At 36.3% G+C, this 16,765-nt stretch overlaps 1 protein-coding gene across 1 annotated transcript in view; it reads right to left on the reverse strand.

Moving 5' to 3' along the window:
- ASZ1 (ankyrin repeat, SAM and basic leucine zipper domain containing 1) overlaps positions 1–16,765 on the reverse strand; it is a 105,503-nt gene that overhangs the window by 77,136 nt on the left and 11,602 nt on the right. Inside the window, exon 3 of the mRNA XM_069106961.1 lies at positions 8,233–8,344. Within this exon, the coding sequence (XP_068963062.1) occupies positions 8,233–8,344 (112 nt within the window). The remainder of the gene's footprint in view (positions 1–8,232; positions 8,345–16,765) is intronic.

Genomic DNA, 16,765 nt, shown 5'->3' on the forward strand with positions numbered 1-16,765 from the left:
TAAGACTAATATGAAAGTGAAATTAGCAGATCTAGGAGAAATTGTACACAATAATAGCAATATTGTACAAAGATCAACTGTCTTAGCAATAGTATAGGATGATCAAGTGACTTAATTAGTCTTAGCAATGCAATGATACAAAGGACTTATAATGAACAATGTTATCCACCTCCAGAGAAATAACTGATGGAGTCTGGATGCAGACTGAAACATACACCTTTAACTTTTTTTGGGTGGGGGAGGGGTGTCTTGTTTTCTTTTGTAACATGGCTAATATGGAAATGTCTTACATGACTGCACATGTATAATTTATAGCAAACTGCATTCCTTTTCAAGGAGAGCAGAGGGAAAGGAGTGAGGGAATGAATTCGGGAATCAAACTTTTTAAAAAACAAATATTAAAAAAATTTTATTTACATGTAATTGAGATAAAAAATAAATGTAAACAACACATATACTAAATAAAAGGGATCTAATTAGTAAAATGGAACTTTTTCTCTGGTATTTCACAAGAAGAAATCCAGGACCTCAGGTATTTGTTATCCTTTACCTTAATAATAAACAATCTCTTTTTTTATTTATGTCTACAGTGATGCCTTTTCTACTAATTCTTGTATGTAAATTGATATAACCTATCACAGCATATTTGCAGCCAATAAAATCTTTCCATTGCCATTTGAATCATCTACAATTTTGGTTTTTCTGAGATCATGGAGTTTCCATTATTCACAAACCTATATAGTACCACTACTCCAATAAAGATCTAAAAAAAGCACTAGACCAAGTAGTGATTTGGAACTCTATAGAGAAACCCCAGTGGATCATCTTTTCCAGTCCAAGATCACAGATTCATCCCATAGGCAAGTGGCCAGCAAGGGAATTATGAAACAGATGTTTCAAACCCCAGGTATAGAATAGGTCCATAGCAATATCATGATTGCAGAAAGGGGATTAGGATTTAACAGCCTCAGGTCACAGGGGTCAAAGAATTGATACTGTAATCCAGAAGTGAAACAAGGCTGCAAAGTAGTTGCCCTGATCCAGAGAGAGGATCCCAGACTTAGTCCTGGGAGGAGAAAAGGGGTAAGCATGCAGTATTGTCACACATTCTTTGATTCTTCATCATGAAATGTCACTTTCATCACATTGGATATTAAATATACCTTTGAATAAGTCTATTTTTCCCATGTCTAACATTGAACATATGCTATATGTTTTCAATGAGATTTAAATGATGTGAGTAACATGTAATAAGCCTGGAAAAGAAAGATGAATTAATTAAGAAAGCTACAATGAACAATGGGCTAAAGCTTTCTGTGAATTAAATTCAAAAAGGATAGTTTACTAAATACTAAGATACTCTTTAACCTTAGTAAATCTGTCAGATTCTAAAAAAATACAACTTCCTTTCATCAATAGATAAGGTCCAAAGTTCATCCTATGTAATACATTTTAAATTCTAAGAATGGAAATGAAAGAAGGTCATATGAAGCCAAAAGGCTATTATGAAATCTACTCTATTAATAAAAATTTGAGAATGATTTCAATTGGGAAGGAAAATATAAAACAAATTCTCCAAAGAACTGGAGGAAATTCAATTACCTAACTTATTTTTCTTCTGATAATAAAATATTTTCTTTCTGGCTTTTTAAAAAGACCATGTATTTACTTCCAGAAGAGGCGTGACAAAAATGAACCAAGAAACTACAACACTATTTCATCATTTGCTTATATAAACAAATTTTAAAATCTATGTTGGTTTACTTTTCTCAAGAGCATGTTCTTCTCGTCAATGTTTAAAATACATGATAAATATAACTCATACTTAATGTTTATATACACATATGTACACACATATACATATATGTATGTGTATGTATACACACATATCTATTACAAAGTGTTTTCCCAAATATCATTGCCAGTAGTAATAGTACTATGATGATACTAATTTTATAGAAGAAGTTCTGAGAAATGAAGTTACTATTCAAACTTACCAAACCTCAGTTCCTCACCTGTGAAATGGGAGGACTGGGACCAATTCTAAATTCCCTTCAAATGTTAATATTTCATGAGATTTATGCTGAAAAATAATTACAAATTCCTCTAAGAAAATGGCCAAAGGAGTTAACAGGTAGTTCTCAAAGGAGGAAATATAAGCTGTCATGAATCATAGGAATAAATGCTCCAAATTACTAATAATAAGAGAAATGCAAATTAAAACAACTCTAAAGTGCAGCCTCACATCCATTAGATTAGTAAAGATGATCCCCCCTCCCCCAAAATGACAATTTTTAGACATGGGAGGACAGACACATTAATTGCACTGTTGGGTGGAGACATGAACTGGTATAGTTACTATAGAGAGCAATTTAGAACAATACTAAAAAAAAAATGCATACCATTTAGCCAAAAGATACCCCTGATAGGCAATCAAATGCAAAGGGAAAGAACTCTTACATACAAAAATATTTATCCCAACATTTCCTATTGTAGCAAAAACTGCAAATTCTGTATTAAATGGATAATGCATAAACAAAATATAGCATATTAAGCAAAACACACTTATTAGAGGTCTACCATGTGCCAGGTACTCTGTTAAGTGCTGGGGATACAAAAAAAAAAGGCAAAAGACAGTTCTTTCCCTCAAAGAGCTCACAATCTAATGATGGAAAACATGTAAACATATATACAAAGTAAACTATATAGAAGATGAATAGGAAATAATTAACAGAGAGAAGGCACTAAAATTAAGAGGGGGTGGAGACAACTTCTATAAAATGTGGGATTTTAGTTGGGACTTACAAGAAATCTGTGAGGTCAGTAGGCAGAGTGGGAAGAGAGAGCATTCCAGGTATGGAGGATAGACAGAGAAAATGCCCAGAGCTGAGAGGGAATGTGTCTTCTTTGTAGAACAGCTGAGAGCCCCCTGTCACTGGATTGAAGAAGTGTCAGGGAGTAAGGCGCAAGAAGACTAGAAAAGTTGGCAGGGATTTAGGTTATGAAGGGCTTTGAATGTCAATAGAGCATTTCAAATTTTATCCTGGAGGCAAGAGGAAGTCCCTGGAGTGTACTGTACGAGTAGCAGAGTAACATGGTTGGACCTGAGCTTAGAAAAATCATTTTCTTGGCTTAATAAAGGAGGTATTGGAGTTAGGCAAGAGTTGAGGCAGGCAGATCCACCAGCAGGCTATTACAATAATCAAGATATGAGTCACTAGAGTTGTATCTGTGTCAGAGGAGAGAAAGGGGGCATATTATGAGAGATTCTGCAGAGCCGAAATTGACAAGTCTTAGCAACTACTGAAGATGGCAGGTAAGGGATCCTGACGAATTAAGGATGATTCCTAGGTTGTGAACTTGAGGGGAATGGAAGAAGGGTATTGCTCTCTACAGTAACAGGGAGGGTGGCCAGGGTAGAGGGGGGGGGGGGGGGCCGGTGGCAGAGGGGAAAACAAGAATTTCAGGGGAAATATAATGCGTTCTGCTTTAGATATCTTTAGTTTAAGATGTCTACTGGTCATACAGTTTGAGATGTATGAAAAAGGCAACTGGAGATATAAGACTGGAAGTCAGCAGTTTTGGCAGGACAGGTAGATTTAAGAATCATCAGCAAAGACATAGTAAATAAGTTCATGGTAACTGATAAGATCACTAAGTGAAGCAGTATAAAGGGAAAAGAAAAGAGGGCCCAGGAAAGAATCCTAAGGGCATGAAATAGAAGAGGATCTAGCAAAATGAGACTTAAAGAGTAGTTAGACAGATAAGAAAGAACCAGGAGAGAGTGGTGCCCCAAAAATCTAGATTATCAAGAATATCAAGGAGAGGGAAACCAGTTGTGTCAAAGCTGGCAGGGATCAAGGACAACGAGGACTGAGAAAAGATCACTAGATGTGACAGCTAAGAGATCACCAGAAACTTCAGGGAGTAATTTCAACGGAATAAGATTAGAAGCAGTATTGTAAACAGTTAAGAAGAAAAGTGGCAAGGAAAGAAAGCATGGGTACCCATTGTTGATGAACTTTTTCAGGAATTTAACTACAAAGGGAAGAAGAGATGTAGGACAATAGCACGAATGGAAGAAGTGCAGGGTTTTTTTTTTTTTAAAGGATGAGGGAGATGTTTATATTATTATTATATTTAAAGGATGAGGGCATGTTTATATTCAGGAGAGAATGAGCCAATAGAGAGAGAATGAAAATAAGTGACAGAGTGGGAATGACAGGAGGCAATCTTTTGGAGAAGGTGGAATAAGATGGAATTACTTGAGCAAGTGTGGGGATGTTAGCCTTGGTAAGGAGTAAGACCACTTCATCACATGAGAAAAGTAAAGGAACAGAGTGTGGCAGAAGGAATCTGAGAGATAAGAGATAAGGAATGGGAGAGAAAAGGGAGGTCACAGCAAATGGCTTTGTACATAATGCAATAAAAATATACTCAGTAAAGGGCCTCTGAAACAAATATGAAAAGTAATCAAGTAACTTAATCTTGAAGAATGAATGGATTAAATAACAAATCATAAAAACAATCAATAATTTCCTTAAAGATAATGATAATGAGAAAATATACCAAATTTTTTTTGGATGCAGCCAAAGAGATAAAAAAAATTTCTCTCTCTAACCATTTTCATCAGTAAAAGAGACAAGGAGCAGATCAATGAATTGGGTATGCAACTAAAAAAAGAAACACACAATTCAAAAACCAAGAAATTAAAAATCTCAAATCAAGTACCAAAGTAGAAATCCTGAAAAATTTAAGAAATTAACAAAATTAAAAGCAAATGTGCTATGTATAGCAATAAGACAAAATTAAAGAATAAGCATGGCAAAGAGGGAATAAAATTATTGCTTTGAGTAGATAATATGATAGTAAACTTCAAGAATCCTAGAGAGCAAACTAAAAAATTAATTGAAAAAATTCACTTCAGCAAAGTTGAAGGATATAAAACAAAATCAAAAAAAATCACCAGCATTTCATGGGAAAAAGAGCCTTGGTCCTTATACCCCTCCATTAGAGTTAAACATGACCCAGCTCATGAAGGAGAAAACTAACCAGAGTGATCTATATGGAGATAGATTCCCCTGTTCAGATTGCTGGAGGCAGCAGTCTCATGATCAAGCTGCATTCTCAGCAGGAGGAACTAAAGACTTCTAGCTCACTTCCTCACTAAATGTCTACCAATCAAGATTGATTTTCACAATTTATCAAGAGCATTCTCTTTCAAAAAAAATTTAAGGCTCTCCATGGGTTTATCTTTGGTGACTGAGAGAAACCACTGACCATCAATTTACTGATTGCTGGCTAGCCTAATTAATAAACTGATTATTAATTACACAGAAATTCTGTCTCCCAGGGTTTTTTCATTTGCAATACCAAGCTACTAAAGGATTACTTGATACAACTAGAAAAAATAACAAAGTTAATAAGTACAAAAAATCAAGAATATCAATGATATTAATGGAAAAAAAGAAGGAAAGAAAGGGGGCCTGCTAGTACCAGCATTCAAACTATACATAATACAAAACTATAATCACGAAAACAATTTAATATCATATGAGAACAGAAACCAGAATGCAAGAAATTATAGAGTAAGTAGATGGATAAGTAGACAAAGGAAATGAAGATGTAGTTTTCAAAAGAAGAAATATAAGCTATCAATAACCATAAGACCGACCACTGTGAAACTACTACTAAGAACAAGACAAATTAAAACAACTCTGAAGTTTCAGAACATACTGAGTGGCAAAAGTAAGAAAGGTGAAAGTGGCAAATTTCAGAGATGCTGTGGAAGGACAGGAACACTAATGCACTGTTGGTAGAACTGTGAATTGATACAAACATTCTAAAAACAATTATAATTTAAACCCTAAAAGTCAATAAGCTGTCTATATCCTTCAATCCAGCAATATTACTGTTAGGCATGCACTCCAAAGAAATCAAAGACAGGAAAGGTTCTAGGTATATGAAAGTATTTACAGCAGCACTTTTTATTGTATCAAAGAACTTGCAACAAAGTGGGTGTGGTTGTCCATTAGTTGAGGAACGGATAAACAAATTATGGTATGTGAACATAATGAAATATTATACCATGAGAAATGATAAATCTAAAGAATTCAGAGAAACTTGGATAGAATCATATGAATTGGTACAGAGTGAAATACAAGAAGAATCACAACAGTGAACATAGTGACCACAAAAACATAAAACAATTTTAAAAGATTTCAGAACTTTGATGAATCCGGTGATGAATTACTTCAAAGGAGTAATGGTGAAACTTGCTTCCTGCATCTTAGCAGAGATAATGGAATAGAGATGCAGAATATAAAAAACATTTCCAGTTACAGTAAATGTATTGATTCATATTACTTAATTACATATTTGTTACAAGAGATGGTTCCATGGGGGGTCAAAAGGATGAGTTGGTGTAAACTGACAGATGTTCAGTTTCACATCCTTTTTACTTTATTTATTTTTGTTTCTCCAACACCAGCAGCACCTAACAAATTGCACTTATTAATTGTATTTGATATCTTTGTTAAGTTAATAATAAAAAAAGATAATTTATTTTTAAAAAATGACTAGAAAGTGGAAGCAATGACTATAGACTGCTTTTTCCAAGAAAAAAGCTGTGGGGAAAAAAGTAGTGATATAGGTAGTTAAGGGGATGGTGGGGCCAAGAGAAGGGTTTTTTTTATTAAGGCTGGGAATGATAAGGATATGTGTAAAAGCAGGAGGAAAATAACCAGTAGACAGAGGTTCAAAATTAGGCAAAGAGAGATCATTTGAAGAAGCAATCTGCTAGAGGTAATGGGAAGGACTGGGATGAAACTTGGGTAAGAGGTTGGTGTTCTTTGGATTCTGAAGCAAAAAAAAAAGGAGATGGGGGATGATTAGGTTTTGAAGTGTGTAAATGCAGAGAGAGAGTTCAAGATATCTATCTTGAGCTTCAATTATATTTTGGAAAGTGAGATCTTTTAGAGTGAGAAAATAAAAGTGGGAGTACAAGTGTTTTGAGAGGAAAAAAACACTGCTCAGTGAGTGTGTGGAATGCAATAGAATTGATTAGGAAAAAGTAAAATGATTTGTATAAAATACATAGGATCCAGAAAAATTGAGTTCAGGGCACAGGTGAGGGCTTGGAAAAGCAAGGAGCAGTAGAGAAATTAGAGGCTGTGGTGAATAAAGAGAGCAGGATTAAGAGACACAAGGAACAGTGAGAGTTGGAAGGAAAGGAGGTTTATGGTTAGGAATTTCAGAGCTATGAACTGTGGAACTAGAACATTTGCTGCTGATTATGAAAACAAGGATATGAATATATTTGTATGACTAAGGAGAAATAAAAGTTCAGATCATAAAAACCAAAGATAATAACTTATCAACCTGCATGGGGAAGTAAGGATATTTAATGGTATTAATCTCAAAGGATTATAGAAAATAAGCCAAATCAGTTCTACTAGAGATAAACATTGGGGTCTAGAATAGATTTTTCCAAAGAGAATTGCCTAGGGTACTTAGTAATACTACATCAGACCCTGGGACCTCCCAAACTCAAAGCAAGCTCTAGAGATGGTAAACATAAAACCTAACCAGGGTCTTAATAAAATATATACTGAGTGAATGTATTTAGTTCTGTGAATGGCTGTCAGACTGACAGACATTATCCTCTGGGGTTGGGTACTGCTATCACCCTTCACGACAATGACTAAAAGAGTGAAGAAACATATATGATGCAAAAGGCATGAGCAGAGGGTTTTAGAATGAATAAATTAAATCAATTTTCATTATGACTGACATGTAATTGCTTGATAAAGGTTCATGACTGAATTTGGGACTTTTGTGCAACTTGCTTAGCTGATAAACGTTATGGAATTTGAACTAGCTGAGGCTGAAAGACACATAAAAGGCTTTGCCACAGTTGAGTTATGTTATCTCTTCAAGTATGTGGCTCATAAAATACATGGGCAGCTTTTTCTCCTCATCAGTCTCACTTCTTTAAGAGTTTTCTCTGAATAAAAACAACAAAAAAAAACAAAAAAGCAAAATACTACCACGATGTGTTACTTTTGATACCAGCATTAGGACATCTAAAAATCTTAATTTTAGTGACCAAGAAAACATGCATTTATTTATTCATGATAAAGAGCAGAAGCTAGATTGGCAAATGTTCAAAAGATCAATAAAAGTGAATAAAAAATAGCTTAGTTTTTACTAATAGTTCAAAAATTCCCTTACCTGCAAGCAACATTTGGGTCAGCATTTCTTGAAAGTAGCAGTTCTACACTCTTTAAAACCTGACCCTCTGAAGCACGTGCAGCACATGCAGCCATCAAAATAGTATATCGATCTATAGTAAAATAGAGAAAATATATATTATTAAGAAAAAAATACTAGTTATTGTAATAGTACATAACAAAGATAGTTAGCATGGTGCAGTGGGATGTAGAACTAGCTTTACAGTTAGGAATTTCAGAGTCCTGCCTGATATATACTACTAAATAACCATGGATACATCATTTAACCTCTTAGTGCTGACTCTTTAGAGCTACATATTACAGACAAATTACTTAACTGCATCAGGAAAGGAAGTTTCCACAATAAAAGTCAACCCCGCCAGATGAAATCACAGGTCTGAACCCATTCTCCTCGATAAAAACCTACAACACATTACAGAGACTTACCTGGCAAGTGTAATACATTCCAAAAGTTGGTTTGTCCATCAATTTTTTAAATTCAGAATTCAAAACATTTTTCTCTTAAAAACAATGCTAATTCTGGATTTTGTAATAAAAAGACCTGTGTTTGATTTCTGATTCTCTTGTTACTGTATAATACTGATCAAGCCATTTATCTATAGAATGAGGGTGCTGGACTAGATTGTTCAAGAGGTCCTTTACAGCTTTAAATCCTAAGAATATTTGAAATTGGTGTCAATTTCCTAGGATACTCCATAAAAAACCATTTAGCTTAAAATATGGCCAGCATTACTAATAGTAGCATCAAAGGACTTATCTTATTTTAAAAAACATCATTTCTATATAAAAACTCAATTGAACTTCTTATTCTGGAAGGTTTCCTAGAATCAACTTGGGCAATGGGTGTGAGAAACACATTCCTCCTCATTTCTGAACTAGGACCCAATACACTAGTTAGAAATACTGAGGTTTCAGAAGAGATGAAAAATTGAAAAGTATAGGGATCTTAGAAATCTCCAAGAGTAGAAAGGATGACAATTATGGCAGCTTATGTGACAGGGGTGGGTCCCTTACCAGGATGATGGTTCACCTATGAGGATTTACATAATCTGAGCAAACACAATTATAGACTTCTTGTAATAAACTTTCTCCTGACACATGCTGGCTGTCCTTTATTTTCCTACATGGTTCTTGGCTTCAAAGTACAAAGGGAAGAATCTAAAATGCAGCTCTTTCTTTATTACTAACAAAAGAGGATAGTAGCATTTATAGTTTAATTGGTATTTCTTCTACTCACCCCTGTAAGAAAGGTGCGAAAGAAACGTATTAGGAGTTGTCATTAAATTATAAAGCTGCAGCTTATTTTTAAAAGGTATGGACAATGATCTTAAATTCAGATTTTTTAAGCCAGAAGAGATGTCTAGACAATCTAGAACTCAAGTGCCTTGACTCAAAGCTCTCAGTGCTCCTTCCATTATACCACGTTACTGATATGTCAAAGTTTTATCTTAATTCAAGCCCTTTAAGAAATAAATTTAAATTCCAAAGACAGCTCTTCAAATAATTACCTTTCATTTATTTAAACATATAATAATCACTTTATGTGTTTAAGGCACTATGATGGATGTTGCAGATAAACAGAATAAAAAAAATAACAAAAGGTCTTCTCTTCAAGTCGGTCAATTAACGAGCATTTTAAAGTACCCACTATGTGCCAGGTAATGTGATAAGTCCTAAGCATGGAGAGAAAGGCAAAAGATAGCCCCTCCCTTCAAGGAGCTGACAATCTAATTATTGAGGCAATATGCAAAACAGTATGTACAAACTAGATACAGACAGGAAAGACAGGGGAAAACCTCAGAGGGACAGCACTAAGATTAAGGAAGACTAGGACTTTATCTGAGACTTGAAGGAAGCCAGGGAAGTTAGGATTTAAGAGATGAGGAGAGAGAGTTCTAGTAAGGGGGACCACCAGTAAAAATGTCTGGAATTGGGAGATGGGAGTGTCTACCTCAAAGTTGGTCAGTGTCACTGGATTTGTAATAAAACTGGAAAGGTAGAAAGTGACCAGGTTATGGCAGGGTTTAAAAGCCAGAGGATTTTATATTTAATACTAGAGGTAAAAGAAAGCCACTAGAGTTGATTGAATTGGGGTGGGGGTGACATGGTAGGACTTGGGCTTTACAAGTTTAATTTGAGAACTGACTAGAGGACAGACTGCAGGAGATAAAGACTTGAGAAAGTGTTATTGTCACAGCTGAAGTGATGAGGGCTTGCTTGTACCAAGGTGTCAGTAGCAGAAGAGAAAAAGGCACACTGTGAGAGATTTTGTTGTACAGCCCGTGACTTCATTTGGGGTTTATTTGCTAAAGATAATGGAGTGGTTTGCTATTTCCTTCTCCAACTCATTTTACAGATGAGGAACTGAGGCTAAACAGGGTTAAGTGACTTGCCTAGGCTTACACAGCTACCAAGTGTCTGAGTCCAGATTTGAACTCAGGAAGATGAATCCAAGCCCCATACTCTATCTACTGCATCACCTAGCTGCCTAGCTAAAACATGAAGTCTGAGTGTGTCTAATGGTAGCCATTTCTAGGATTGGGGGTGGGAATGGGAGTGGGGGGGAGAAAAAGGAAAAAAAATAAAAAGAAATGATAACTATTATATATTTAAAAGGAGTAGAAAGTTTTGCATAATAGATTTGCAGTTTTGTGTGCAATTATCTTTTTTATTATACAATTTATTCCACAATTTTTTTTAAAAAAAGGCAAAGTGGAGAAAGCTGTTCTAAGGCTAAAAGGAAAGCAACAGGTGAAGACATTGAAAGAAGGCATTTAAGGCCCAGGGACCAAGGAAGCACAGGCAGGAGTGGGAGGCAGACAGCACATAATAAGACACTCTCAAATGCTTTAAGGTTAACAACGCCATCTGATACTAAGCCCTCAGCACACCTAAAAAGGGTGTTTTAGATTACAATCCTGATTAATGTGAGTCTAAAGATAGCCTCAGGAACACAGTCACTCTATCTAGTTTCTTGAACCACTTACATGACCTGATCAAAGATTGGATATGGGGTGGGGGGGAGTGAGAGTAAGGAGTCAAGGATGACATCCAGATTTTGAGCCTGGGCATGTAGGAGGATGTTAGCACCCTCCACAGGAATGGAGAATAGCTGGATGCAGGGGAGGCCAGGAAGCAGAGATAATGAGTTCAGTTTTGAACATGTTGAGATGAAATTGTCCAATAAGCAGTTGGAGATTTGAAAATGGAGTCAGCAGAGAAGTCAGGACTGAACACATATATCTGAGAATGTCTATATAGCAATGATAACTAAATTCATGGTAGCTGAGAGAACATTACCAAGTGATATTGTATAAAGCAAGAAGAGAAGACAGACCAGAACAAAGATATTCAGGACACACACAATTTTTAATGGGTATGACCAGGATGAAGATCCAGCAAAGGAGACTGAGAAGGAATAATTTGACAGGTAGAAGAACTGAAAGAGCACTGTTATGAAAACCTAGAGACAAGAACATATCAGGAAGAGGGTGACTGACAGTGTCAAAGGCTGGAGAGAAGTTAGAAGGATGAAAATTGAGAAAGGCTCACTAAATTTGGCAATTAAGAGATCATTGGTAACTTTGGAAAGAGTAGTTTCAGTTGAATGATAAAGTTAGAAGCAAGACTGCAAAGAGTTTTAATAAGAGAGTGAGAAGAAATGTAGAGGCACTGATCATAGACAGCCTTCTCAAGGCTGGCCAGAGAAGAGATATAGAAGAATAATGGAACAGGAATGACTGTATCAAGTGAGGGTTTTTGAGGATGGGGAGATATTGGCATGCTTATATACACTAGGGAAGCATCCAGAAGAAAGAGACTGAAGAAAAGAAAGTGAAGACGACAAAGGGGGCAATCTGCTAGGCAAGGAGAATGATCATCTCTTCATGTGAGAGCAGGGTAATGGAAGAGATCATGGCAGAAGGCATCTCCAGTGATGTGAGATAAGGAGGAATGCAGAAGAGGAAATGGGAAGAGATCATGGCAGAAGGCATCTCCAGTGATGTGAGATAAGGAGAAATGCAGAAGAGGAAATGTGAATGGCCCTAATTTTTTCAGTGACCTATGAGGCAAGTTCTCAGCTGAGGATAGTAGTGGTAGGAGTCACTGAAGGCTTGAGGCTGGCTTAGAAAAGCTTTTTTTTTAAAGTGCAATAGTGAGTCAATTAAGGAGGTATAAAAGGATTTCTTTGCTGCAGTGAGGATCCAATTGAGATTATGCTAAATAAATCTGTAGTAGACCCAGTTAACATGTCCCATGATTTTCCCCATCTCTGTTAAGCAATAAGCAAGTAAGAATAATCCAGGGCTGAAGCTTGGCAGGGCAATAATTCTGACAGGATAAAGAGCTATGGGACTTTAGAGAAGAGGATAGCATATAGTTGAACTGGTTGACCAACTTACTACTGGGGAGAAAATAAGGTGTAGGTTAGCGCAGAAGTGATGGCCTGGGAAAGAACTAAGACATAGAGGGAAGGGAGATGACAGTGAAGATGAAGACTAGGTTTTGGGGGTTGCAGGGCAGAAGGAGAGGAATAATGACAAGAGAACATGTGTGGATAAAGGAATTTCAGAGTATATAAACACGAAAGCATGGAAATGGTGCATTTGTTGGTGACAGAACAATCAAGCATATGACCATCTCTGTATGTAGCTGAGATTAAGGTTGAAGAACATATGACAGAAAATAAGGTGAGGAAGTGAGAGGTTAGGGTGCTTGAGGGAGTATCCTAGTATAGGTCAGTAAATTTAAGAGGAAAGCCAGTTTGTTACTTATGGAATAGGCATTTCAGAGAGAGAGAAAAAGGTGGGGAGCTTTAGGATGGGAGATTGCTAGGGCCATATTGAAGGAAGTGAGAATGAGGAAGTTGGAGGAGACAGTGGTGGGGAAGGAACAAGTAGGAGCAATGAATAGCAGCTGGGGGAGGTGGAGGGTGGGAGGCAGTTAAGAGTCACTGAGGTGGAGAGGGTATGACTGACCAGAGAGTATATTAATCATTAGGGAATGAGTTCAGGTAGCTTATCATTTTCCACAGAAGCTTCACTTTTGGGGGCATGAAGAGCAATTGTTCCAGGGCATTCGGGGGAATGGGGATACTGGATATACTGGAATACTGGAAAGGGGAGATAGAATTGCTTAGGCTTTGACAATCTGATTGGGTTGCTTAAGAGAGTGCCTGAGGTTGGTTTCAATGGGAGACCAGGAAGCCCTTGTGAACAGGTACAGGGAAGCCAACTGCTGTGGGATTTGGGTGGTGAGGGAGAGAGGGGAGAGGAGAAAGGGGAGAGGAAGAGAGAGAGAGAACGAATTAGAGAGCAAGGAATTTATACTCTTTGGTGGTGGCTGGAGGAATAAATACAAGAAGTACACAAATAAGTACAAGACAAGGTAGGAAGTCATAGCAGAAAAGGAGATATCAAGGGTCAGTGCTTTAGGAGGAATAGCCCTTTTTCATCTGAGGGAACCAGGAAAGAACACATGAAAGAGATGAAAACCAAGCTCAATATTAAAGTGAAAGGATTTTGAAGGAAAGAAAGGACTACATTTCAGGCACAAAAGATGGTCAGTGTGAATATAGGGGAGTGGGAGGCTGAGATAATTTATGAATAAATTGTGGTCTACTTTCAAGAGAGTGGAAAAGGAAATTAGGTGAAAAAAGGCCAGAAACATATACGGAAGCTGCAATGTGAAAGGTTTTAAATGTAAGGTTTTTAATGTTAATCTAGATGTGAGAGAACCACTGAACGTTTTTGAGCAAGAATGTGATGTGGTCAGCTCTGTGTCTTAGTAAGATTATTTTTGCATTTGGGTAAAAGACAGACTGTAGGTGGGAAGACCAGTTGTGAAATTATTACAAAAGTCTAGGCAAAAAGGAATTAAAGCTTTAACTAGAGTGACTGAGTATAAAGAAAATGGGCCAGATGAGAGAGATGTTTTGAAGTTGAGTCAATAGTTGACAACAGGATGAAGTTAATTTATAGGCTAATACTATATTGGGACAGCTAGGTAGTACCATGAATAGAGCCTTGGGCCTGGAGTCAGTAACAGCTGAGTTCAGACCCAACCTCAGACATAAATTAGCTGTGTGACCCCGGGTAAATCATTTAACCCTCTTTACCCCAGTTTCCTGATTTATAAAATGGAGATAATAATAGCACGTACTTTAGTTTTCTCTTAAGGATAAAATGAAGTGGTAATAATAATAAAGCAGTTAGCAAAGTGTCTGGCACATGGTAAACACTATACATATGTTGGCTATTATTGTTACTATTATTATTGTTAGGGAAAGAAGAGTCAAAGGACTCCAAAGTGTTAATTCTATAATTGTGAATTCAACAAAAAGAGGAAAGCAAGAATGAAAGGGGGAGGATGACAAATTTGGTTCTGAGCATTCTAAGGTTAAACTATCAGGTGAAAAGTTACCTGGTAGTTAGAATTGCAGGACTAGATTTCAGAGAATTGATTTAGGTCAGAACCAAAGATCTGGGAGACATCTTCTAAGACACAGAAATAAAAACAATGGAAGATAATGCTTCCAAAGGGATGTAGAGAGAAAATAAAAGGATATAGTGATAACATCAATGCATAAGGTTCAGACAGGCAAAAGATGATCTGGGCAAGTACAGTATAACAGAAATTAAGATGAAAGTGAGTATCCAGGAGCTCAAGTAAAGGAAAATGAAAACTGAGAAAAAGTTATTAGTTTTCAAAATTAATTCATGGAGGGCTTATAAAAAACAGTTTCAATACTTTGGGACAAGGAACCCAAAATCAAATACAAAGGGATAAAAAATATGAATGGTAAGAAAGTTAACATTGCAAGTATAGACTATTCTTTCGAGTAGTTTAGCAGTGAACAGAACAGAATACATAAAACCCAAGCTTGAGGGATGGCAAGGTCAAAGGAAGTCTTTTGCTTTGTTGTTGTTTTTAATTTTTAAAAATTTTCTCCCAATTACATGTAAAAACAATTTTCAACATTCCTTTTAAAATCTGAGTTCCAAATTTCCTCCCTCTCTCCTCACCCCCTCATTGAGAAGGCAAGCAATTTGATATAGGTTATACTTGTGTAGTCATGCTAAACATATTTCTATATTAGTCATGTTGTAAAAGAAAACATAGACCAAAATGAAAACCCAATAAAAATAAAGAAAGTTTTAAAAATGTATGCTTCAATCTGTATTCAGATTCCATCAGTTCTTTCTCTGGGAATGGAGAGCATTTTTCATCCTAAGTCCTTCAGAGTTGTCCTGGATTATTGTATTGCTGAGAATAGCCAAGTCATTCACAATTGATCATCTTACAATATTGCTGTTACTGTATACAATGTTCTCTTGGTTCTACTCAGTTCACTTTGCATCAGTTCCAGGTTTTTCTGAGAGCATCTCGTGCTTCATTTCTTACAGCACAATAGTATTCTATCACAATCATATATCAGAACTCATTCAGCCATTTCCTAATTGATGGGCATCCCTTCAATTTCAAATTCTGTTACCAGAAAAGAGCTGCTATAAATATTTTTGTATATATAGGCCCTTTTCTTTTTTGTTTTTAATCTCTTCTGGGCTACAGACCTGGCAGTGGTATCGCTAAGTCAAAGAGTATGCATGGTTTTATAGGTCTTTAGGCATAGTTCCAAATTGCTCTACATAATGGTTGAATCAGTTCACAACTCCACCAAGAGTATATTAGTGTCTCAATTTTGCTACATCCCCTCCAACATTTGTCATTTTCCTTTTCTGTCCTATTAGCCAATCTAATAGGTGTGAGGTAGTACCTCAGGACTGTTTTAATTTGCACTTCTCCAATCAGTAGTGATTTAGAGCATTTTTTCATATGGCTATAGCTAGTTTTGCTTACTTCATCTAAAAGCTGACTTCGTATTTTTTGATCATTTATCAATTGGGAAATGGCTCTTATTTTTTTTTAATTTGACTCACTTCTTTATATGAGAGATGCGGCTTTTATCAGAGAAACTTGTTTCAAAATTTTTTTCACAGTTATGACAGATAACTGTATTCCCCTCCATCCTATTTCCCCCATTTATTTTATTTTCTATGTTTTGTTTATAAGGATAAAGGATATCTTAATATTGCCACAGGCAGTGGAAAAGCAGTAAATAAGGAGAAATTATAGATGTGCTAGCTTCTAAAGAAGATAAGAGGGGGTAAAGTCAAGGATGCAAGTGGAGAGCATCATTATCCTGGCAAAGAAAAAGGCTACCTTCTTCTCTGAAGACCAAAGAAAAGGAGGAGAGAATGGGTGGGGATTTATGAATATTTTACACGGCAGAGACAACAGACAGCAGGAAAGATATAAAATGAAGTAGGAGATGAGGTCATCAACCAAGACAGAGGTTTGGGGGTAGAGTTGGGAAATTGAGGAGTACAAAGTTTAGGAAAGCAACTATGAGGAGTGATAAAGTCAATAAAAGATGAATAAAATCATTAAGTATATACTATGTAGGTACCATGTATGCTGAGTTCCAAGAACAAAAAGGCAGAAATATGGGG

Source organism: Petaurus breviceps, unplaced genomic scaffold (assembly GCF_028583685.1).
Source record: "Petaurus breviceps papuanus isolate PSGF00001 unplaced genomic scaffold, PetGlider_PUasm1.0 84, whole genome shotgun sequence".
Taxonomy (NCBI): domain Eukaryota; kingdom Metazoa; phylum Chordata; class Mammalia; order Diprotodontia; family Petauridae; genus Petaurus; species Petaurus breviceps.